Source organism: Sus scrofa, chromosome 6, assembly GCF_000003025.6.
Source record: "Sus scrofa isolate TJ Tabasco breed Duroc chromosome 6, Sscrofa11.1, whole genome shotgun sequence".
NCBI lineage: Eukaryota > Metazoa > Chordata > Mammalia > Artiodactyla > Suidae > Sus > Sus scrofa.
In genome coordinates, this window is record NC_010448.4 from 56,186,408 (window position 1) to 56,212,469 (window position 26,062).

At 50.0% G+C, this 26,062-nt stretch overlaps 1 protein-coding gene across 1 annotated transcript; it reads right to left on the reverse strand.

Moving 5' to 3' along the window:
• CACNG7 (calcium voltage-gated channel auxiliary subunit gamma 7) lies at positions 1,955-25,248 on the reverse strand. The gene is made up of 6 exons (XM_003127406.5): positions 25,168-25,248; positions 22,020-22,244; positions 21,222-21,308; positions 20,682-20,822; positions 3,834-3,979; positions 1,955-3,383 (listed from the first exon to the last, which is right to left on the reverse strand). The coding sequence occupies exons 2-6, from the start codon at positions 22,213-22,215 to the stop codon at positions 3,126-3,128; spliced, it is 828 nt and encodes a 275-aa protein (XP_003127454.3). The 5' UTR covers positions 22,216-22,244; positions 25,168-25,248; the 3' UTR covers positions 1,955-3,125.

Genomic DNA, 26,062 nt, shown 5'->3' on the forward strand with positions numbered 1-26,062 from the left:
AGCAGCTGAGAGAGTAGGCTCTAGGATTAGGCAGAACGGGGTGTGAATTTTCCTTTGCATCTGATCAGCTGAGTGACCTTACCTTCCAGAGTCTCAGTTTCCTCGTCCACAAGATGGGGCTCTTTGGAGTTCCTGCTGTGGTGCAGTGGGTTAGGGATCTGGCTTGTCTCTGCAGGCGCCGGTTCTATCCCCGGTCTTGCACAGTAGGTTAGGGATCTCGCGGTTCCTCAGCTATGGCATAGTTTATTCCTGGTCCAGAAACTTCCATAAGCCGTGAGTGCGGCGGAAAAAGAAACAAGAAACAAAAAACAACTTGGGGCTCTTTGAAATGCCTGGTTCACAGGCTGCGAGAATCCAAAAAGCTAATAGGAGTTCCTGTCGTGGCGCAGAGGAAATTAATCCGACTAGGAACCATGAGGACCAGGTTCGATCCTTGGCCTTGCTCAGTGGGTTAAGGATCTGGTGTTGCCGTGAGCTGTGGTGTAGGTTGCAGATGAGGCTCGGATCTGGCGTTGCTGTGGCTCTGGTGTAGGCAGGCAGCGACAGCTCCAGTAAGACCACTAGCCTGGGAACCTCCGTATGCCACGGGTGCGGCCCTGGGGGAGAAAAAAAAAAGCTAATAAACAAAAAGGACTCAGCACAGTCTCCGACAGTGTGGTTGTGATCTTTACAGGATGTGGTAGGGATTGCAGAAGCTGATCTGGTTGCCCCCGGAGGCCAAATCTAGAGGAGGGGGGAAACCAAATTTTTTTCTCATTTTTGGTGTATTCAAGAAGAAGCTTATCAAACATTCGAGCTGTTTTCTTTTTTTTCCCTTTTCTTCATTTTGTATTGCTTTTTAGGGCACATGGAAGTTCCAAGCTAGGGGTCAAATGGGAGCTACAGCTGCCGGCCTACACCACAGCCACAGCAACGCAGGATTCCAGCCGCATCATCAGCCTACACCTCAGCTCACCGCAACGCTAGATGCCCGATCCGCTGAGCGAGGCCAAGGATCGAACCTGCATCCTCCTGGATACTAGTCGGATTACTTCCCACTGCATCACAACGGGAACTCCCCCGAGCTGCTTTCAGTCCCTCAGTGTAGTAGGTGAGAGCCCACTTTGAGCCTGTGAAATGTTTGTGTTTGCATGTGTGCTAATTCCTACATACAGAGCTGCTGGAAATGTTTATTTCCTGTCTCCTGGATGGGAGGCCAGTGGCTCATAGCAGGTGCAATCAATATTAGCAGTTATTCTTTCTTAACCGAGCGACCAGGAGTTAGAAGAAGCCACTGCTCCCTGGTGCGGAAGGAAGGAAGCTCAAGGGTTGGAACCAGATGAACCCAGTTTCAGCTCTGGGTTCACAGCTCTGCCCAGTTCCACCTGCCTGACGCTGGGTGCGTCGTTTCACCTCCATAGACCTCGCTGCAAAATGAGCCCAACAAACTCCACGTGTAGGCTTGGGGAGAAAAATTAAATGAAGCCATAGAGGTAGAAGGCAGGCGAGTATTAGTTAACAGCACTCTACGTGCTCGCAGTGATACCAAGAGTTCATTTTTCTTGATCCTGACCTGTGTCATTGGCTGTCCCATCTGCTTTACAGGGACGGAATTTTAAAGTGCGGCTGTTGATAAGCCCGGTGATGAAGCAGTTTAAGGAACACCCATCTAACCTTATTCTGTAGCATTGTAGATTCCCCCACCCCCACTCTGGGGTCGAGATCTGAACCCGCCCTCGAGGCCAATGCACCCCCCCCCGCCGCAGGCGGAGACGTGTTTGAAATAAAGTTTATTGAAGTTTCTGTCGGTATTTACATATGATACACGGTAAATAACAGAACCAGGCCCCCCACCCCACCCTTCCCCCCTGAAGCCCCCCTCCCCCCAGCCTCGTTAAAAATCGCTGCGTAAAGACAGGTTAACTGCGGCGGTCCCCCCTCCCCCCCTCCCACTTAAGATGCAAACTAAAAGCCCCCATCCCTCCCCTGCCCCCCTCCCCCCACCCAGGGGGCCTTTCTGGTTCCGTGTGCAACACTGTGCTACTTCGCCCCTCCTCCCCTAATAAGGGGGGGTGGGTGTGTTTCTGGAGACCCGAACCCCCAATCTGTCCAAGGGGGCGGACGGACCCTTGGAAGAGGCCAGAGTTGGGGGTCTGAGATGGGAAGGGGGACTTCAATGAGGGGGGGGTGCCAGAAAATGGAAGACTTCGAGGTTGGGGGGGTGTCGACCCCCGCTACTACCTCTCCTCCCCCGACGGGGCCTCGAGGGGGAAGAGGCGGTCACAGGCGTGGAAACGGCGTGGAGGAATTCCCTCCACCCTAGGGTCTCCATTCTTGTCGTGTGGTGTGTGGGGCTGGGTGCATCTAGGGACTATGGATGAGCAGGTGGGGCAGGGGGAGGGAGGCAGAGGAGGAAGAGGAAGGCAAAGAAACCAAGGACAGCCAGCAAGAAAATCCGTTCAAGATTTTCTGCCCTCGAAAAGGCAAGTAACCTTCAGAAGGCCGAGAAGAGTCGAGCAGGTGAGAAAGAAGGGGTCTCGCAAGTGTGTGTGTGTGTGGGGGGGGGGGATTAACCATACACACGGCCTCCAGCCCCCCAGCCCACTCCGGAGCTGCGGACGGAGGAGCAAGGAGCGACCCCCACTGTACCCGACGACCCGAAGGTCCGGAGGTGAGACTGGGCCCGGAAAGAGATTTGGGGGCAGAGGGGAGAAGAGGATGTTTGGCATTCCTAGCGGCTGCCGGAACCTACTCTCCAGTCCGGAGCCCCTGCAGCTAGAGGGAAGGTTGGGGGTCCGCGGAGGTGGGCGCGCTCTGCAGCTCCGCCAACAAAGCAGAACCTGGGAGCCTGTAATTGGCTGGGAGGGGCGGGGCCTGAGGAAAAGGGGCGGGTCATCTAGCAGGAGGAGGAGCCGTCTGGAGGTGGAAGGGACCACTGACGTGTTAGGGTCAGGAAAAGGGGAGGGGCCATTGGAAAGAAGGAGGGGGTTTTGGAGACGGGGCGGGGCTAACGCGCGCACAGCATCCTCTGGGGGGGAACCAGGCGTCCCGAGGGCTTGAGCTAGAGCTGCGTTGCGGGAAGACCCGTGAGGAGGAAGAAGAGGAGGAGGAGGAGGAGGAAGAGGGGCTCTTGGAGGGCCGGGGCCTCAGCAGGGTGAAGTGGAGATGTGCAGGTGGTCGGGGTACTTGATGGCGGGTGGGTAGTTCTGAGTCATCTGGATGGATACGTCGCTAGAGATGTCGGAGGGGCTGCGGCCGCGGCGCCACGCCTCCGGCTGCAGAAACTGGCCTGAGTAGTCAGAGCAGTCGCTGAGACGCGGGCGGTAGAAGGCGGGGTGCGGACGGTACATCTCCTCCTCGGCGTAGCGCTTGGTGAACAAGTACACAGACATCACGCCGGCTCCCTGTGGCAAGGCGGGGTCAGAGTCCCAGCGGCTGGCCCTGGGCTCCCTCGGACCCCAAGACTCAAGACCCCCAGCCCCTCCTCTCCCAGGGCCCAAGAGTCCAGGCCTGCAGCTTCCTCCTTTCCCAGAACCCAGGAATTCGGGCCCCAGCCGCCTCCTCTCCCAGGATCCCTGGAGTCAGAGTCCTCAGCTTCCCTCCCCCAGATCCAGGAGTCCAGGCCCCCAGTGCCCTACTCCCCCGGGGAGTTGGAGTCCCAGACCCTCCTCCTCCAGGACCCAGGGGTTAGGACTTCAGCCACCACCTCCTTTGAATTCAGAGTCTACACCCGCAGCCTCCTCCTCCACCTGGGCCCCAGAAGCATGCCCCACCCCCCCACCCCAACTCCCGCTGCCCCGCGCGAGACCCCATCCCCATTCAAAACTCCGGAGTCCGGGTCCCACAGACATCACCTCTTTGAGCAGGAAGGAGGACGCAGCGAAGGCAAAAGACCACCCGTAGCGATAGTGGAAATACTGCTCAGAGCTGCTGGGCCTGTTCATGACCTCGTCGTTGATGCTGGAAATGTAAAGAACCAAGCCCACCACCAAGGAGAGGCCTGGGGGGGGGCAGAGGGGTGCCCTTGGTCCATTAGCCGTGGACCCTTTCCCCAGCCCCAGGCCCTCTGCATCTCGCTGCCATCCTCCCTCCTCTCCTCCCTGCTCTGTCCTGGACAAACTCCCATCCTTGGAAGCCCCTTGCATTGCTGGGCCTTGGCGGGATGCAGGGAGCCCAGAGATAAACCAACAACCTCTTCCTCCGCCTCCCCTCAACCCAAATCTGCCATCCGGGAGCTCACAGGGCAACTGGAGAAGGCACATATGGACACGGGTCAACAGTCATGTTCATGGAGACAGATCCTGTAAGGGAAGTAGTGGCACCAAACCCACCTGGGGTGGGGGTGGGGGGAGTTAAGGGAAGCTTCCTGGAAGCAGGACTTTGTCCAAATTCTAAAGGATGGGGCCCAGGGGAGAATTAGAGTACACCATTGCACCCCTCTGGGCAGGGCAAAGGTTGGGGGAACACTGAACTGATCCATCCATGTAGCTAAAACACAGACCACAGACACAAGCCTCGAGGCCAGAGAAGGGAGCCAGGATGAGCCTCGAATGCCAGGCTGAGGAAGGAGCTTGGCATGGGTGCCAAGGGCACTAGGGAGCCATGGCAGGCCTGGAGCAGAGTAAGGACAGGGCCAGACTGGAGTGTTAGAAGGTCCTTTTGGGGCTGGTTTGTTCTGGGAAGAGACTGGAGGGGAGAAACTGGAGTTGTGGTATTCCAGGGGGAGGAGGCTGAAGCCTGAGCAAAGGCTGAATAGATGCAAAAAGCAACACCAACATCAGCAGTAATAGTAATAATAACAATAATAATTCCTTCAAACCTCACAACAGTGCTTTCAAGAAGGTACCATTTTTGTCTCCATTTGCAGTTTTTTGAGGAGATAGAGGCATGCGGAGAAGAGGGAGAGGAGAGGTCTGGTTTGAGAACTGTGAAGAGGCAAATATCTCGTCCTCAAGAAGAACATGCTTTTATTTTTTATTTTTATTTTTTGTCTTTCTGCTTTTTTCTAGGGCCGCTCCCATGGCATATGGAGGTTCCCAGGCTAGGGGGCCAATCGGAGCTACAGCTGCCGGCCTAGGCCAGAGCCACAGCAATGTGAGATCTGAGCTCATGGCAACGCCGGATCCTTAACCCACTGAGCAAGGACAGGGATCGAACCTGCCACCTCATGGTTCCTAGTCAGACTCGTTAACCACTGCGCCACGACGAGAACTCCGAACATGCTTTTAAACAGTAGCCATGCAAGGGTAGCTTAAGGAGGCTATCAAGTTCCTTGTCCTAAGTTAATCCACATAGTCCTTCTCAGCATCTCCCCCTAGAACCCTACAAATAAACATTTGTGTGCTCATCACACCCCAGAATAACACTAAATGCCTTCCAGTGCCTACAAAAGAGGTTAGCAAATGATAACCCCAGGCTGCATTCAACCCACTTCCCGCATTTGTATGGCCTACTACCTAAGAATGGCTTTCATGGAACTAAAATGGTTGAAAAAAAATGCAAAAGAAGAATGTTTTGTGGCATGTAAGAAAGTCTATGAATTTCATTTGGCAGTCCCTCAAAGTGTTAAAGATAGAATTACCATATGACCCAGCGATTCCACTCCTAGGTATTTCCCCAAGAGAACTGAAAACATATGCTCACACACAAACTTGTGCCTGAATGTTTGCAGCAGCATTATTCATAATAGCCAAAAAATGGAAACAACCCAAATGTCTATCAACTGAGTGGATAAACAAAATGTGGTATAGCCATATAAAGGAATAGTATTCAGCCAAAAAAAGGAGTGAGGTACTCATTTACACTACCACGTGGATGAACCTAGAACATGTGTGAAGAAAAAGCAGCTAGACGCAAAAGACCACACATTGCATGGTTCCATTTATATGAAAGATCCAAAACTGGCAAATCCATAGAGAGAGAACGTAGATGGGTGGTTGCCGGGGCATGGGGTGGAGGGGGGATTAGGATGGGCTGTGAAAGAGAGGGAGGGGTCTCTCTGGGGTGATAACATAAAATGAGGTGATGGGGATGGTGGCACACCCTTGTGACTGGATTAAAACGGCTGACTACGTGAACGGTGTGTTATGCGGGTTACACTATCTCAGTTCAGAAGGTAGATGCATGTATCATTTCAGGGTCCATAAATAAAATCTCGTGGGAACACGGCCACGTCCATTTATTTATATTTCGCCTATGGCTGCACTAGCGGTAGTGCCGGCAGAGACGGTATGGTCATAAAGCTGAACGTGTTTATTTGGCTGTTTGCAGAAACACTTTCCAGACTCCCGGACTGCCATGCCTACCTGGCCTGGTACCTCCCCAACTCACTCTCGCAAGTGTCTCCTTGCACCTTCCATTCAGGTCCCATGACTTTGCCCATCCTTCCTTGAACACAGCAAGCTCCCTCCTGCCTCAGGGTCCTTGTGCTGACTGTTCCCTCATACTGGACGTCTCCATGTCTCTGTCACTGCATTTAGATCTCTTCTTCCTTGTCCCCTCTTTTGAAAGGCCTCCTATGATCTCCTTGTTTAAAAGCATTGCTCCTTCACTCAAAATTAAAGACACACAGATGAAAACAGTAAGAAGATACCATGTCTCATCCATCAGATCATCAAAAGTTAAAAAGCTTAACTTTTGGGGACACCAGGGAAATGGCTGCTCTTATGTATTGTTGGCGGGGATGCAAAATGGGACAACCGCTGTGGAGGGGAGTTTGGCCATGTAGAGCAAAATCACACACGTCATTATCCTTTGGCTCAGCAATCCCACGTCTAAGGATTTACCCTAAAGATATACCCATTCAACAATATGAAATCACCTATGTACAGGTTAATTCACTGAAATATTATTTGTAATTGGAAAGCACTGACAATGACCTCAATGCCTTTACACAGAGGATTAATAAACTAGAAAACATAGAAAACATCACATAACACAATGAAAAGGACGAGGAAGATCTCTCTGAACTGATGTGGAGTTCAGTGATAGTTCCAGACTACATCACTAATTTAAAAATTAATACACAAAGGACTACAGAGAACGCTAACTTTTAAGTTAAAAAAAAAGAGGTACAAAAATTCATATATACGACTGCTTATTTTTTGCAAAAGGGGCTAAAGGAGGGAAAACAAATATGAAGTTGATTACCTACAGGAGGTAGGAAAGAACAGAAAGGAAGAGATGGGAAGGAATTGGCATTCCTCTGAGCACATATTTTGCCTAATTTTGACCTTTGGAACTATGCAGCTATTTTCTATATTCAAAAAATAAAGGGAGTTCCCATCGTGGCTGAGTGGTTAACGAATCCGACTAGGAACCATGAGATTTCAGGTTCGATCCCTGGCCTCGCTTAGTCGGTTAAGGATCCGGCGTTGCTGTGAGCTGTGGTGTAGGTCGCAGATGTAGCTCGGATCTGGCATTGCTGTGGCTCTGGCGTAGGCCAGTGGCTACAGCTCCGATTTGACCCCTAGCCTGGGAACCTCCATATGCCGTGGGTGCAGCCCTAGAAAAGAAAAAAGAAATAATAAAATAAAATAAAATAAAATAAAATAAAATAAAATAAAATAAAATGAACATGGGTGAGGGAAGAAACTAAAATTCAAGATAAACAAAGATAAATGAAGCTAACTTATACCAAATGAATAATACCACCACAGGAGGTGGGGAAAGTAGTAAGCTAAGTAACTTTTAGCCAAAGTACTCTGAATAGTGATCAAGTTTAAAGACTAAGAGGCTGATGAAATCTTGAACCTCATTTCGTTGATTTTTGTTGTGAGTGGTGTAGGGGTAGCAGTGCCTAAGGTCTGTGCATTGTAGGGTTGAGCGAAAGCACACATATACTGATGGTTGCAGGAGCTTCTGAGAGAAGGAAGGTACAAATATGAATGGGGTAAAGTGAGGAAAGACTCCTGGAGCATCAGTATAAACGCTGGTTTTACAAGTATATATAATTTCCCAACCTGTGTCCCGAAATATCCTAGAAGCAGTGACACCCCAGCAGCAATGAGCATACCTAGCGCCCAGATTTTGGTCTCTATCATCATCCCCACCAAGTCAGGAGCTAGGAAGAAACAGCTCATTTGAAGCGGGAAACGGGGCCAGTAAAAGAGTACTGGTACCACAAAATAAGGATGAACTCAAAAAAAAAAAAATGTTGGAGACATGTCAAAAAAGGACACAAAAAAGAATGAAATGATGTCATTTGCAGCAACATAAGACAAGGATACAAAGGAACTTATTTTCAGAACAGAAAGAATTCACATATTTTGAAAAACTTGTGGTTAAAAAGGGAAAGGTTGGGGGGGATGGAGATGGACTGGGGGTTTGGGATGGGCGTATGCACACTGAGGGGTAAGGAATGATGGGCTCATGGGGACCTGCCGTCTAGCACAGAGACGGCTACCCGATATTCTGTGACAATCCACGTGGGAAAAGAATCTGAAAGAGAATGGATGTGTGCACACGGGTCACTGAATCACCAGGTTGTACAGCAGAAGTGATCGCAACCTTGTAAATCAACTAGACCTCAACAAACCTTTAAAAAACAGAGAAAAAAACGGGGGAGGACACAGAAACTCGTTTGAAGGGACTTCCTGATAGTGCAATGGGGGGGGCAATTTGAACATCAACATGAATAATAAAACTAACAGCATATGAAACACTGAATTTTTTAAAATGTGAATCCATACTAATATATTCTTTTTTGGGTTTTTTTTTGGTCCCTTTTTTTTTTTTTTTTTTTTGCCATTTCTTGGGCCGCTCCCATGGTATAGGGAGGTTCCCAGCCTAGGGGTCGAATCGGAGCTGCAGCCACTGGCCTACCCCAGAGCCACAGCAACTCGGGATCCAAGGCGTGTCTGCGACCCACACCACAGCTCAGGTAACACCGGATCTTTCACCCACTGAGCGAGGCCAGGGATCGAACCTGAAGCAACCTCATGGTTACTAGTCGGGTTCAGTAACCACTGCGCCACAACGGGAACTCCCACCATACTAATATATTCTCCAAAGAAATAAAGAAAACAGGAGAAAGTTCTTTTTTCCAGTGTCATCCATATAGACAGAAAAACAGTCAGAAAACACCACTTTGCAATCCCTGTAGTGATATTAGGACCCAGGCAAGCACCATCTGGACATTAAATCACAGACAGACAGAATCTTCCCATGAACTACCTACTCATTACAAAGAGATTTTTTATTGCTTAGTTTTTTTTAAAATTATACTTGACTTACAATGTTCTGTCCATTTCTGCTGGACAGAAAAGTGATCCAGTTATATATATGCATATATATATACATACACACATTCTTTTTCTCCTGTTATCTTCTACCATGTTCTATCCCAAGAGATTGGATAGAGTTCCCTGTGCTGGACAGCAAGACCACTTTGCTTCTCCATTCGAAATGTCATCGTTTGCATCACTCACCCCAAACTCCCTGTTCATCCCATTCCCTCCCTACTCGCCTTGGCAACCACAAGTCTGTTCTCTATGTCTGTGGGTCTGTTTCTGTTTTGTAGATAGGTTTGTCTGTGTCATATTTTTGCTGTTGTTGTTTTTAAGGCTGCACCTGTGTCATATGGAGGTTCCCAGGCTAGGGGTCAAATCGGAGCTACAGCAGCCAGTTTACCCCACAGCCACAGTGCCATCAGATCCCAGCCGAGTCTGTGACCTATACCACAGCTCACAGCAATGCTGGATCCTTAACCCACTGAGCGGGGCCAGGGATCGAACCTGTATCCTCATGGAGACTAGTCAGGTTTGTCACCACTGAGCCACAATGGGAACTCCTGTGCCATATTTTAGATTCCACATATAAGTGATATCCTATGGTATTTATCTTTCTCTTTCTGACTTACTTCACTTAGTATGAAAACCTCCAGTTGCATCCCAAAGAGATTTTTTAACACTTCCTTTATCATAAAGGAACCTGGCAGGTACCATCTGAACCGTGAAAGCAAAGCTAACATCACCAATAATAGGGCAGAGGGACAGCCCAGTCTCCTGATGTGACCGTGCCACTTCTTCATTTGTGGAGTGTCCCTGCTGGAAAGTTGTAACCTGGTTCCACTCTGCGGAAACCAGAGGTCCTTCTACAAAACATGGGCTGCGCTTTTCACAAAATGTCAACATGAAAGAGTTCCTTAAAAAGGCACAGGAACTGTATAAACGATGAAAGGAGACCAAAGAGACACGGCAAGGAAATACACAAAGCGGGATCCTCGCCTGGATCCCCAATCGGGCGGAACACTTAATATACAAGTATAGGCAGTTAGGGGATGATGGGTGAGATTGGAATTTGGACTCTGTCTTAGCTATAACACTGTACAAATGTTAAACCTCCTGAATTTGATTATTGTACTGTGATGAGGAAGGAAAATGCACTTCTTGGGAGATATTTGCTGAAGCATTTAGGGGTGAAGTGTTTGCAATTTATGTTCAAGGGGTTATACATAATATATACATATACCTATACATACATCTGTAGATATATACACATAAAATAGATGGAAAGAGGAGTTCCCGTCGTGGTGCAGTGGTTAATGAATCTGACTAGGAACCATGAGGTTGCAGGTTCGATTCCTGGCCTTGCTCAGTGGGTTGAGGATCCGGCGTTGCTGTGAGCTGCGGTGTAGGTTGCAGACGTGGCTCGGAGTCCACATTGCTGTGGCTCTGGTGTAGGCCGGTGGCTACAGCTCCGATTGGACCCCTAGCTTGGGAACCTCCATATGCCGTGGGAGCGGCTCAAGAAAAGGCAAAAAGACCCCCCCAAAAAAAAAAAAAAAAAGGCAGATGGAAAGAAAGAAAGAGACAAATGTGGCAAAAGGTTAAAAATTGGCCCAGGTGGAGAACATACGAGAGGAGAGTTCCTTGTATTATTTTTGCAGCTTTTCTGTACGGTTAAATTTTTTCCAAAACATCAAATTGTAAAGAAAGTAAGCACCCCCAAGCAGGATTTTCCCCCAAGATGCCCAAGTGTTACTGCAACTGGCTTATGTATTCATGGTAAAGGGGAAAATGTCCCTTTTCAATAGAAAGCTCTAATGATGACCAAGTGTTCAAATTTTGTTCCACTCCTCACGGAATAATTTGACGTTATTTGCTACCAGAAGCAGTGGGCTAGAAAGAACGTGGCACCACCTCTGCATCTTCTTGCCACACACTTTTTTTATTTTCTTTTTAGTGCTGCATTGGCAGCACATGGAAGTTCCCAGGCTAGGGGTTGACCTGGAGCTGTAGCAAAGCACAGCCAGAGCCATACCAGATCTGAGTTGCATCTACTACCTACACGGCAGCTTGCGGCCACTCTGGATCCTTAACCCACTGAGCGAGGCCAGTGATGGAACCTGCATCCCCATGGAGACTATGTCCAGTTCTTAACCCGCTGAGCTGCATCGGAAATCCTTGCCAAACACATTTCACCGGGGTCTAATCAAGTCCAGACCTAACTTCCGGGTTACAGAAAATACGAAGAAAGAGGAACAACTCAAATGATACCACGAAGAAACAATCAAACCACATGTAGGATGTGGGATGTTCTACCAGACACTCTGTCCTGCAGTTTTGCACAAGGACAATGATATGTGCCAAGCTGTATCACCTGAGCAAGTCATCAATCTTATCTCCAAAAGAGAGAAGACCAGAAATTATGATGTCTCTTGATATAATGCAGTAGGATATAACCGCACCACCTATGAATTCTTGGTTTCTTTGCTTTTAGGGCTGCACCCAGGGCATATGGAAATTCCCAGGGTAGGTTCGACTCGGAGCTGTAGCTGCTGGTCTACACCACAATCCCACGGCCACACCAGATCCTTAACTCAAAGAGCCAGGCCAGGGATCGAACTGGCGTCTTCATGAATACTAGTTACGTTTGTTACCACTGAGCCACAACAGGACCTCCCTATGAAGCATTTTTGTCAAAAAAAAAAAAAATCAAATGTGGATTTTAGTTTTACAGGAGAACACAGGATGAAGGAACACACTAAACCACAACACAGGAATGCAACTGGAAATACTTAGAGTATGTGAATTCTATAAGACAAATGGCTAGATGTCTGCAACATAAAAATGGCAAGGGATCCGTAGGAGAGGGACCGTGAGAGATTAAAAGAGGCTTCAAGGATCTGTCGACGAAGTACACACATGGAATCTGGATCCTTACTTGCAACACACTAATTGTAAAAAAATAAAATAAAACGAGGCATTTATGAGGGCAGCAGGGCAGCCGGACATTGGCTAGATGTTCATTTGTATTAAGCAGCTATTTGTAAGTGTTTGGGCATGTTAGTTGCACCATGGCTGTGTCAAAGAACAAGGTGCTAATTTCCCAGAGATATACTGGAATTGTTGTGGATAAAACAATTTCCTGTTTGAGACCGGTTTTAAAATAATGGAGTGAAGGATTCCCCTGGTGGCTCAGTGGGTAAAGGATCCAGCGTTGTCACCGCTGTGACTTGGATCACTGCTGTGGCATGGGTTCAACCCCTGGGCCAAGAACGTCTGCATGCCCTGTATGCGGCCAAAAAAAAAAAAAAAAAAAGATAATGTAGTGAAGTGCAGAAGGGAGATGTGAGAGTACGACTAAAAAAAGATCCACCATATGTTGATAATTGTTGAAACTGAGTGGAGGGGACATGGCGAATTATACTATCCTTTCTATATTTTACAGTGAAATATATTTTAAAAGTCAGTGTTGTTGTTAAAAAAACTGTTGTGAGAACCAGTCTAGACTAAAAGAGACATTAGCTAAATGCTACGCATGAACTCAGATTGAATCCTGGCTCTGAGGGAAAAGCTATAAAAGGCGTTCTTGAAACAACTGGGACAGTTGGAAAAAGGAATGAATTATATTATGGAATTATTGTAAAATTTCTAGGTGTTTTTTTTTTAAAAGAAATTTTGGCTTTTAATTTATGAAACACTTGAGGGTTTTGTTGTTGTTTTGACTGCACCTGAATCATGTGGAAGTTCCTGAGCCAGGAATCAAACCTGCGCCATGGCGGTAGCCAGAGCCACAACAGTGACAGTGCTGAAACCTTAACTCTCTGAGCCACCAGGGAACTCCAAAATTTCTAGGTTTGATAATGGAATTGTTGTTATGTAGAAAACGTCCTTACTTTTTTTCTCTGCTTTTTTTTTTTTTTTTGAGGGGGAGGTATGCAAAGTTCTTGGGTCAGGGATCACACCTGAGCCATGCAGTGACCTGAGCTGCAGCAGTGACAATACCAGATCCTTAACCTGATGAGCCACCAGGGAACTCCAAAATGTCCTTCTTCTTTTTTGGTCTTTTTAGGGCCGCACTTAGGGCACATGCAAGTTCCCAGGCTAGGCGTCAAATCAGAGCTATTAACGCTGGCCTACGCCACAGCCACAGCAATGCTGGATCTGAGCCGAGGCTGTGACCTACACCCCAGCTCATGGCAATGCTGGATTCCCGACCCACTGAGTGAGGCCAGGGATCAAATGTGCATCCTCATGGACTCTAGTCGGATTCATTACCACTGAGCCACCATGGGAACTCCCCCAAATTTCCTTATTCTTGAGAGATGCATATTAAAATGTTCAGAGAGGAACACACATGATGTCTGAAACTTACTTTCAAATTGTAAAGCCAAAAAAAAAAAAAAAGTATGTAAAGAGAAAGACTATGGCAAAATGTTAGCAAAATCCAAGTATCTATGTGGGCCTGCGTGGAAGAAGGTGTACCAGTGTTTGTTGTACTATTCCATAGATTCCCAAGTTTCCACTGAGTGATTGGGGTAAGATAAAATGACCCCTACCAGTCTCCTTCCCCTTAATCTGCCTTATTTATTTTTGTAGCATTTATCACCACCTAACATTATGTTTTCTATTTGTATTTTTTTTTCCTATTTATAGCTACACTGGCAGCATATGGACGTTCTCAGGCTAGGGGTCGAGTCAGAGCTGCAGCTGAGGCCCATGCCACAGCCACAGCCATGCCAGATCAGAGCTGCATCTGTGACCTCTGCTGCAGCTTGTGGCAATTCCGAAGCCTTAACCCACCAAGCAAGGTCAGGTATCAAACCCAAATCCTCACAGGGACAACGTCGGGTACTTAACCTGCTGACCACAACAGGAACTTCTATCTGTAATTTTCTCATCATGCATCTCCTCCACCTCCTCCAGGATGCTGGCAACTAGTCGGCCTTATTTCCTCTTGCACTCCTAGCATTTGGCACAAGATCCAGCAGATAATAAATACTAGTTGAATGTATGAATACACTCGCCATGCAGCTGGAACTTCTGAAAAGCTTGTTTGCTGCTTTCCCTTTTTAAATCCACTCTAAATCCCCATTCCTCCATCTCCACATCACTTTCGACTTCCAGTATGCCATAATTTCTGCATTCAAGGAGGGGGGCCCATGAAGTGTTCCATGGTGGACAAGCATCTGAGATGGGTCTTGAACGGTGAGCAGGTTTATAGGAAAGGAATATTTACAGCAGGCCAGAAACTGCACTCACTAGCATACCCTAGTCAAATGCTGGGGAGTTCTCTCGATGCCCAACCCCCCTCATCTAAGAAGGATGGTCCATCAACAAGTCATGACCATTTTACTTCCTCAGTTTCTCATGGATCAAAACCCCTTTTTGCATCCCCAAGTCCCTGACCCAGCTAAGTCTGATTGCTATGCCTGTGCCATTGCCTTCAAACTCCTATCTCCCTGTTTATTTATTTATTTCCTTAACCACACCAACAGCACGTGGAAGTTCCTGAGCCAGGGATTGAAGCCTGAGCCAGATCAGTGACAATGCCAGGCGATAAGGGAGCTCCCAACATCTCCCTGTTTTATTTTTATTATTTTTTGGCCACACCCATGGCATATGGAAGTTCCCAGGGCAGGGATCAAAGCTGAGCTGCAGCTGTGACCTACACTGCAGTTGCAGCAAGACCAGATCCTTAACCCCCGATTGAGCCATAGTGGGAAAACCTATTTTAGATACTCGTTCTTCCTTTCTTTCCATTTTTTTTTTTCAGGGCTGGACCCATGACATATGGAGGTTCCCTGGCTAGGGGTCAAATTGGAGCTGTAGCTCCACAGCCATAGCAGTGCCAGATGTGAGCCTTTTCTGTGACCTACACCAGAGCTCATGGCAATGCCGGATCCTTAACCCACTGAGCAAGGCCAGGGATTGAACCCACGTCCTCATGGGTATTAGTTGGGTTTGCTAACCACTGAGCCACAATGGGAACTTCGATACTGGTTCTTTTTAAGGTCCATACAAGCCTCTATCCTTGTAAAAACCCTTGTTGGCTCCCTAGTATTCACAGGAGAAAGTATTCATTCCTCAGTTGGATAGTCCAGGTTTTTTTTTTTTTTTTTTTTTTTTTTGGTCTTTTTAAGGATGCACCTGCTGCATATGGAAGTTTCCAGGCTAGCGTTTCAAATCAGAGCTACAGCTGCCAGCCTACACCACAGCCACAGCAACACCAGATCTGAGCCGAGTCTGCAACCTACGCCACAGCTCACGGCAACCAATGCCAGATTTTTAACCCACTGAGTGAGGCCAGGGATCAAACCCACGTCCTCATGGGTATTAGTTGGGTTTTTTACAGCTGAGCTGTGACCGGAACTCCATGCCAGACTCTTTATAATCTGATTCTTGCTTCACCTTAAGTCCTATGTTTCACATTGCTGTTCTAAGTAATACACATTCTCCAGAGAGTCGGGATCAGGGTGGATGAGAAGGAAACAAGCATTTCCGAAGAGGAAAAAAGTGTTTTCGCTGTTGTTGTTGTTTTCTCTCTTTTTGTTTTTAGTAATTGAAAGGTATCTAAAAATGATCTCAAAAGGTAAGTTATTCTTGTCTTTCTTTCTCCTTCCTGGCCACTTTACAGTGGCTCTGGTTCTCAAAAAATAACCTTCATTTCTCTTTTTTCTCCTTCCCTATTTCCCCCTCTCCCTCCCCCCTTTCTTTCTCTGTCATCCAGGCTTCTTCCTCCCTCCCTCCACCACATCTGCTTCAGAATTCTTAGAGTGCAGTGGGCAAGAATCACCTACATGCCAAGATGAATAGCAACAGCTTGGCTTTAGAACAAAGAGTTTCAGGACCATGGAGAGCCACAAAGGCGGACGGTCCACCTTAGTTGCTTTCTAGGCTCTTAACACACGCTGGGGATACTCATCTCTGCACGAGGCACTTTTCTTTCTTTCACTTGAAAAAGTCTCCCTTTGCCATTTCAGCATCATCAGTTTAGGTGTCACCTGCTTTTGGAACCCTGGTCACTCTCAGCCTCCCTACCCCTATTGCATCCACTGAATGCATCTTCCCTTTCCCCAGATGCCCAAGTTCTCCTGATCACGCATCCCTCCTACAAACACCTCACTGTGTACTTTGTACCAGCAACTCATCGAGTCTCTGGCGACACAAACAAGAGCAGGTCCCTGCCTTTTGGAGTTTACAAGTTCTGGTGGAAGGAGACAGAAAACAAATAGGATGACAAGAGCAATAAGTGCTATAAAACGAATATAAAATAGGGTCTGGGGTGGCTAGTATAGCAGGGGCAAAGCGACCTTGGGTACCATTGGCAGAGAAAGAAACTCAGGAGGAAACGGTGGAGCTCTTTGAGAATCAGGAAGAAGACAGGGTTCGTGAGTGGAAACCTGAGGTTGGGATGATGGCTTTCAATGAAGAGACTGAAGCTAGGGAGGCTGAACGTAGGAGCAATGGAGAGAGTGTTTGTGAATGAGGAAATGAGGTCAGGGGCTGGACAGGGGCCAAGTCTCGGAAGACCCTGTAAGTCAGCATGAGGAATTGAAACGTATTCTCGATGCAATGGAAATCCGTCAAAGCATTGAAGGAATGGGAGGGTTCTGGGACAAGCTCTGATGGACATGGAGCTGGGAGCTATTTGGGGGCTGACGGCATGTGGGCTGCCATTTACGAGTCTGCATGTTACCAGGGCCCAGCACAGGCATGGCATGGAAGGGATCTCTCTAAAGGTTGGAGGCCTAACTGAATGAACGAGTGACTGAGCCTATGCACAGAATACATTTGAGGATCAGGAATTAATAGGAGCTATGCACGAGACGCATGCCTCTTATGACCTGGAAAAAAAGAAAATCAATGTCACTCAGCCTCCTCCCCCTTCTCTCACCAACCAGATCTAGTCAGTCATCTGGTTCCATTGATTCTTCTGTCACCATCCTTTTCTCTCAAGCCATCCAGTCACCTTTAACTTCCCACCCCCTGCCCCAACTCAAGCCTTATCCGCGATAGCCTGGACCACGGCATCAGCCTCCTCCACAGGCTGCACATGTCCCGTCTCTTTCCCTTTAGTCCATCCCCAGCACAGGCCCCTGAGGGATGTTTAACACCCGGGTGTGACCTATCCATCCCCGCCTCCAGCCCTCTCAGCTTTCTCCAAAACTGAATGCTAAGGCCACCATTTACCAGGCCTCAGGCAACTCCTGTCTCTAAGTCTGGATTTCCTCCCTGGGAACGTGAGGTGGTTGGATAGGATCATTCCATTCTAGGATCTAAGACACCAGAATTATTTTCATCCTTTCCTCTCTCTCTCTCTCTCTCTCTTTTTTTCTTCTTCTGCTTTTTAGGGCCAGACCTGCAGCATATGGAGATTCCCACACTAGGGGTCAAATGGAGCTGTAGCCACCAGCCTACACCATAGCCACAGCAACACAGGATCCGAGCCGTGCCTGTGACCTACACCATAGCTCACGGCAACGCTGGATCCTTCACCCACTGAGTAAGATCAGGGATCGAACCTCCATCCTCATGGATACGAGTTAGATTCGTTTCCACTGAGCCATGAGGGGATCTCCCCTTTCTTCTCTTTTAATCTCCTTTGTCTTTAGGATTTTTAATTGTGGTGGGACAGCCGAGGGCCAGGGTGATAGGCTGAGTGGGATCCTGCTTCCACACAGAGCAGTTTAACTACTGAGTGCTTCTGTTTCCTCCACTGAAAAATGGCAAGAATGATAATGGCATCTGCCTTACGGGGTGAAGCAAAAGAAATCATGCACATTGAGCACTTAGAACTTCTCCAAACCCCGGCACTCAATGAAAGATTTATTATTACAGTTGCATTGTTACTGCTACTATGTCTGTCTGTCTGTCTGCATGTATGTACATGATCTGTATTTATTTGTTTATTTAAAACTCCTACATATTAAGCCCTTACTGCTATAGACTAGGCAATGGGTTGGCTCTTCGCATCCATGATCTACACCCGGGATCAGAAGGCTACTATTTGTCCCACTGCCTGTTTTTGTATGGTTGGTGAGCTAAGTGAGCTTTTTACATTTTTTAAAGGGTGGGAGGGAAAAAACAAACAAACAAACAAAACAACAGAAGAAGATTTCACGACCCATGAAAGTTACACTGAATTCAAATTTCGGGGTCCATACATGGGATTGTAGGAATGCAGCCAGGCCCACCGCTCTGCCTCTGGCTGCTTTGGCACTCCAACCCCAGGGTGACAAAGCCTGAAACATTTACAATCTGGCCCTAAGCAAAAACAGGTTGCTGACTCCCGCCGGAGACTGGTCCTCTCACCAGCTCCACAAAGGTAGGCTGTGGTTCATACAGTAAGGGTAGGATGTTAACCCAGGTCTTTCTTGGTTCACAGTCACTCTCCCCTTTGAAAGCACCCAAGTGGATATGTCAGGTGGGGTGCATAGGTCACAGTCCACGAAAGGAAGTTCGAGATATGGGGTTCAACCCCCTCCCAATTGCTCTATTGCTACATCATCAGAGGCCTGACTCTTTCAGACCTGACCGTTAGCATGACCTTGGGAAGTCAGGTCCTGGCACCCTGACTGGTATAAACATGGCTTTGGGGAGGAGAGCACCCTCATCCCAGTAGCATCCCATCCGATTCCAGTGCCAGCGCTGCCATTTACCAGCTACGTCGTCTCTCTGTTCCCACTTCTGTGCACCATGAACAGTGCAATTTTCCTTCTAATGTTAGGGGTGGGTTGAATAAAAGTGCCCATGCTCCCTACCCTTGCCCCACTTTCTGTCTCTCTAGGCCACTATTTTTCCATCTGACACTCTGGGATGGTGCTATTCTATGTGGCTTATTTTAGCTCGGTGTCTGGCTCCACATGCCATGATTCAAGTCTGCACGGAGGTTGCACCCTGGTTTCCCTGGGAAAAGGCCTTGTCAGGTTAGGTTGGAGGCACAGAGGAGGTTTAGCCTAGAGAAAGCCGGGTGAGGAGCGGAGCGGGGAGGAGCCTGGGGGAGGGGAATGTTCAAGTTCAACTCTCTGCAGAGCCGACTCCAAAGAGGTAGCCCAGTGGGGGCCCCAGGGGAGGAATGGAAGTGAGACATGCAGAGAGGTTTGCTCATAGAATTTCAACTGCACTAAAAGGAACCGAATGGAGCTTAATCAAATCATGTTGAATTAATTCGCATTGACCTGAAGAATTGAGTCAGGATAGATTGCGGGTAGTTGAGTTGGGCCAGACGGATGGAGTTAAGCTTGTCAGAGCTGAGATGAGCTGGGCTGACCTGAGCTGAATTAGACCCAATCGGACAGGACGGAGCTGGGAAATTTGGAGGAGGGTAACACATCAGAAAGAAACTCTATTCCAGAGCTCAGGACGCTCGTGTCCCCGGGGGCACCAGCCTACGCTGGTATCTTGGGCAACTCCCTACCCAAGAGATTCCCATTTTAGCAAAGGAGTGCTCAGGATAACCCCGAGGCAGAGATGCTACGAGGTTATGAGTTCACTCGTGCCAAAGAGCCTTGTGTCTCAAAAGGACAAAGAACTATCCACAAACATTCAATCACAGCGAATGACAGGCATGCTGAAGATTTCAGGATGCAGTGTACTGATGCCTGCAACTCACTTCGAAATGCCTTTTAAAATGATGATAAGATAGACTGGTGGGTGGGTAGACAGGTACAGTGTAAAACAAATATGGTAACATGGTCATGGTTGACTCTAAGTGGTGGCTACAGGGTTTTGGGTTTTTTTTTTTTTTTTCCCCTAGGGCCATTCCTGGGTCATATGGAGGTTCCCAGGCTAGGGGTTTAATCGGAGTTGTAGCCACCGGCCTACACCAGAGCCACAGCAATGTGGGATCTGAGCTGCATCTTCGACGTACACCACAGCTCATGGCAACGTCGGATCCTTAACCCACTGAGCGAGGCCAGGGATCGAACCCACAACCTTATGGTTCCTAGTCAGATTCGTTATCCACTGAGCCATGACGGGAACTCCGCTACAGGATTCTTTTGACTTTTCCATTTGAAACATGTTCACGTACGATGTGGCACAGAACATAAAGAGCCCTGTAATCTGTTAATTGCTAAAATATCAGGAGTGGTTAAAAATACAGCCTCTGGAGGCGAAATGTGTGAGTTTGAGCCCCATCTCTGCCTCTCACTGGTTGTATGGCCCCTGAGAAAATGACTTCATGTCTCAGAGCCTTTGTTTCCATAGCTGTAAAATGGGGCTATTAATAGCGTTTACCTCACAGGGTGTGGTGAGTATGAGAGCAGAGCCGGGCACCTAATTAGCACCAATAAGCCTTCGCTGCGATTTGGCTGCTATCTCTAGTTCACGAGAAGGAACGTGGGACTCAGAGAGGTTCTGCAACTCCTCCAGGATCACACAGCGAGGAAGGAGCTTTCTTATGGGAAAGGGGAGTCAGAGGTTCCTGGAAACTAAAACAGTCCCGCAGTCTGTAAATCCTTTCCTTGGGCTTACCCGATAGGATGAAGAAGATGCCAGAAACGAAGGCCAGAATGGTCCTCTGTGGGCGGATGTGGCCGATGTTGCTGATGACGAAGGCGGTGAACACGAGGAAGAGGCTGACCATGGGGAAGGGGGTGGCTGTGCGCACTGTCTCTGGGGGAGGGGTAAGCGGAAAGACGGGAGTGAGGGGGGCTCTCCAGGGAGCACACCTTCGCTTTGTCCACTCTTGTGACCTCTCCGCGGCCACCGCCTCCCGCCTTTTATGTGGCTCCGCCCCTTTCTGAAACTTCCACTCTTGGCTCCACCCCTTCACCCAGGCTCCTTTGGTTTGGCCCGACTCCATTCCTATTGGCTCCACCCACCTCCCAGACTCCGCCCCTTCACCTGGCCCCTCCTCCTTACCCAACCACTCCGCCCGCTTCCAAGCTTCCAAGCCTCCGCTCCTGTTGCCCCTGCATCCCACCCCTTCTCTGGTCCTGCCCTTTCTCCCAGGACCCGCTCTGTCATCCTGCCCCCTTGTGGCCTAACCCTCCCACCCCCGCTCCCCCTCACTCAGAATATTCTCCGTGTTTTCCGTCACCAAGTTGATCTCCGGTTCAAGGAAATATTCTGAGGCCACGCAGCGACCCTTTTCTCGGCCTGGGGAGGGGCAGATAAGACGGCAGGGCTGGGTGAGAGGCCCCTAAGCTCTGGAGAGGCAGTCAGGGGCAGGACGCACAGTAGAGAGACCCCAGGATGGGACTGTGAGGCTTAATCCAAGGGTCCTGCTCTGTCCTGCTCTTAGGGGGTTGCGGAAGCGGATGGGCAGGAGTCTGGAAGCTCCTACTGCAAGCTGCCCTAGAGGCCCTTGGATGGAGGAGGATAGGGCTGGAAGCCTGAATCCCAAGTGAGGAGGGGCTGTGGGCCCGAACTCTTGAATCCCTCAGGAGGTCAAGGTCTGGGAGGTGAGGTGGGACACGATTCCTAGAAGGAGCGGTCTTTATGGTAGCTGGGAGGCATGGATTATTGTTGTTATTATTACTATTAGTATTATTTAGTCCTGCTCATTCAACACTGGAACTGTCCAGGAGACAAGTTCTGAACCTAGACTACAGCTTTTAAGGGATCAGGAGACTCCGGGGGCCTTACTGGGGATTAGGCACCTGGAGATTGTGTGAGCACTGCATTGGGGTTCTTAGATCTGGGGAATAAAGGGCTAGAATTGACTCTCCAGATAGAAATTTGACTCTCTAGAAGAAAAACGGGATCTGTTTCTGGATTTCTGGCACCCAAGGGATGGGACGATGGATAAGGACTCTCGGGTCCCAGGCAAGGTGGGAGAGTTGCCTGGAGGGCAGGGGAGGCGCCTACCTGCGAAGAAGCAGACTCGCCATAGGCCGGCGTGCAGTGCCATCTTGACCTCCGTAGTCTGGTTCTGTGGCAACACGGTTCCCTCTTCCATGTACAGCCAGTAGTCCGTGCTGACGGCGATGCCCACCAGCAGCAGGCCACACGCACCAAACACGCTGCTCAGCAGGGTCAGGGCGCGGCTACTGCAGTGACTCATCCTCAGCGGCGGGGGGCGCCCTGGGGGGCCTGAGGGACACGAAGCCCGGTGGAGAGCCCTGATGGGACCACTAGAGTCCCCCAAACCCCACGAAGCCTTGTGGGACACTGGACCTGGGCCAGAAACACCCCCAAACTGAAGCCTCTCGAATCGACCTCTGGGTCCTGACCCATGACCTCGTCCGTGATTCGAACCTGCAATACCAACTGTTAAACCTCAACTCCAGGACTGGCCTTCCCAAACCTGATACTTCCATTCTGGCTCTGGATCCTGATCTGAGAGGTCACCAGACCCTCAACCCCAGGATAAGATTTCCCATGATAACCTTCAACCCAGATCCACAGATTGACCCTGGATTCCAACCCTGTGTCTGCGCCTAGGTCCCAAATATCATGCCTCTGACTAGAAACTCAATTCCCGTATTCTCAACTCAACCTCAAAACCAGACCCCCCAACCTTAATTGCATGCCCTGACCTGAGACCTTAAATCTAGACACCAGACATCACCAGAATTCCTAACCTTGAGCCTGGACCCATGACTCAGAAACTATTACCCTGATCACGCACCTCAACCCTAGGACAAGCACGCCCACCCCACCCCACCCCCAGTCCTGACTCAGTGCCCTAACCAAGCCCACAACCTTGAATACCAGACCCCAACAAGAACTCATCACCTCAACTCTGAGCCAGGTCCTAGGTCCCTAGACCCTGAATATTGGATCTTGAACACTAAGTGGTAACTTAACTAAGTGGCAAGGTAACTGGTCTAGAAACCCTAACCTAGGCCACCAATTCTGACCCCTTGCCCAGACCTGGCACCCTGACCCCTATCCTTTGGACTCTGTCTCTGAATAGCAACCAGAAATCCCCCAGGTGGGTCACTAACCACATAGCCTGGCCTCAGGCCCTGACTTCAGGCCTTTCATCTAAATTTAACCTTTGGACTCTTATATTGACCCTTGACACCCAATTCTAACACCCAATTCTAACACCAAGCCCTTGACCCATGACCTTCTAACTCTGATTTGCTGGCTTGACCTCAATTTGGTATCCCAATCTGAGACTGTACATCATGACCCAGATCCAAAATTCCAGAGCCTTAATCCCTCCTCCATCCCAAATTCCTCCAGGCCCCTGAACTGGGATGTTGGAATTCCACCCAAGGCCACCAGATCCCAGAATATGGGAGGTCCAGAGACCTGGAGCCAGGATTTGGGCTAGAAACTCCAGAATGTCAAAACCAGGCTATAGGAATCCCCCTTTGCCAACTCAGCATGCTAAGCAGACCACTCCAGTCCAACAGTGACCCTCCCTCAAACTAGGAATCAGTGCTCTGAACTCTAAAACCCAAATCAAGAAGCCCAGGAAACCCACTCCTCCCATTCCCATTACAAAACCACCAAATTTCCTGCCAGAAGGTCTGGATTCCAACTTCCCAAGCTAGGACCTCTGATTACAGGCCTTCTTCAGCATCCAACATGGAACCTGAATTCCCTTAACACGGGACCCTCAAAGCAAGAGATCCCCAGGTCATAGCTGTGGGTCTCCCAAATGCCAATCGGGGATCTGGAGATTCCAACTAGGGAGTTCCTAACCCCTTACCCACCACACTGACCCTTCACAGGGAACCTCTAAATCACACAGTCCCATGATTTGGGGGACTCAACTTGGGATCCCCAACCTATCTCAAGTAGAGACCTCAACATACTGGAATACCATGTTTTTGTGTGTGTGTGTGTGGTTTTTTTTTTTTTTTTTTTTTTTTTTTTTTTTTTTTTGGCTGCACCCACGGCATGCATAAGTTCCCAAGCCAGGGATCAAACCAGAGCCACAGCAGTGACAAGACCAGATCCCTAACCCACTGAGCCACCAGGGAACTCCTCCATCACTTTTTTAACCATGAAGGTTAAGACCTCTAATCAACTCCCCCCACAATGCAGCCGAGGCTTGGGACCCCACTCTCCTTAACCAGAATTCTTGTAGCCTTGAAACTTGACACTGCCCCCAATAAGAACCTGGGAGTTTGAGGTAATCTAACCTGCTTCCACTCCATCCTAGCATCCAGTGCTCCCACCCCACCGGCCCCACCTCCAGCCTCCTGGAGGATTCAGGGACTGGGGCCTGGCAGAGCTCCCACCAGTTTTTCCTCCCATCCCCCATCCCATGGCTCCAGGGCTTGACCGGCAGCTGCCTGCTCCTCTTCCAGTCCACTCATCTCAGCATCAAAACCCCTGTCACTCTGTCTGCCCTAGTCCGAGGTAGCTGACCTCGGCGCCCCCCACTGGCTCCCAGCACCTGGGACCTTGCCCACTGTCACCCTTCTCACTTTGGCTGTGGCGCTCCCCTCTTGCCTTGCTAGATTCCTCCTCCCTCTAAATGGCCCGCCCAGATCTTCTCATTCTCCTCCAGCCTCCAGCCCTTCCTCCTTTGGGACCCCCACCTCCCAGGCCCGGAGCCTCCTTCCTATCCGTCTTTATCCTGGCCTCTTCTGGATATAGGCTTTTGGGTCCCCAGGGTCCTATTCTCCAAGCCCCAAGTCCAAACTCCACCTCCTTTCAATCTCTTGGGATACGTACTCCCCCTTTCTGGGTACCCCTTCTCAGACCGACCTCCTGCCCTTACTGGGCCCGGGCCCTCCCCACTCAGCCAGGACCGCCTCTCTCAAGGACCTGGCCTCACCTTCCTCCGTACTCAACGATCTCTAAGACTCGGACCTCAAGAGTACACTTGCCCCACGCTGGGACCCTCGGACCCCGTCCTCCCGATCCCTTAGGCCCAAACATCCCTCCATCCTCCATTGCCTCCCGAACTCGGGACCGCCAACATCCCCCCAACCCCCGAGCCACCCCGACTCCTTTTAGCCCCGATTCCCCAGCTCCCAGCCGCCTCAAGGGGAGCACCCCCCCCCGCCCCCGCCACTGCCTTCTTCCAGGACCCTCCCCTCGAGCTCACCTCGCTCAGGGCTGGGCGGACGCTCCGGGCCGCGGGCCCCGCAGCCGCATGACCGGCCCCGCGGCTTCCCCCGGCCGCCGCCGCCGCCGCCACCGGGGTCGCCGGTGCCCGCGCCCCCCGCCCCCGCCCCGGAGCCCGGCGTCCCGGCCCCCTCCCGGCCTCCCACCCCCCACCCCCCGCGCCCGCGGCCTCACTCGGCGGACGTCGCCGGGAGCTGGGACCCGCGGCCGCTCATTGGCTGCTGCGGAGGAGGGGAGGGGCGGGGAAGGGAGGGAGGAAAGGATGCAGGAGGGAGGGAGACGGGCCTTGAGAATGGGGGAGGCAGGGAGGGAGAGAGAATAGAAACAGAAGCAGAGCGAGCTCGCGAGGGGCAGGGGCACACGGAGAGGCAGGGAGACAGAGTAGATAACCCAGAGTCACACAGCGCGATCGCGAGGCTGTGAAATCCTGAGAGTCGCAGGTCTGGAGACTGAAGGAGACACAGAGAGGGCCTAAAAGAAGCAGAGAGAAAAGGAGAGGCAGGGATCAGGTCTTGGACCCCCCTCGTCCAGGCTCAGAGATGCTGGGGTCCTGGACGTGGAGAGGTCACAGAGACACAGGGAGACAGGCAGACCATCAGAGGCCTTGGGCTGAGAGATGCTGAGACCCAGAGACCTTGAGGTAGGGAGGAAGGGGGAGAGCGAGATAGAAATAGAGATAGAGATAGAGCAAGAGCAAGAGCGAGAGGGAGAGACCCTGAGCTGGAGAAACAGCAGGGGCAATCCTGGGGGTCCCCTGATGAAGACTGGGGCTCTGGCCAGGTGTGGGGCGGAGCCTGGGGTCTGGGCGGCTGGAGGAGGCGGGAGGGGGCGTCCCGGGCCGGGGTCCCCTGAGCAGCAGGCGGGCGCAGAGCGGA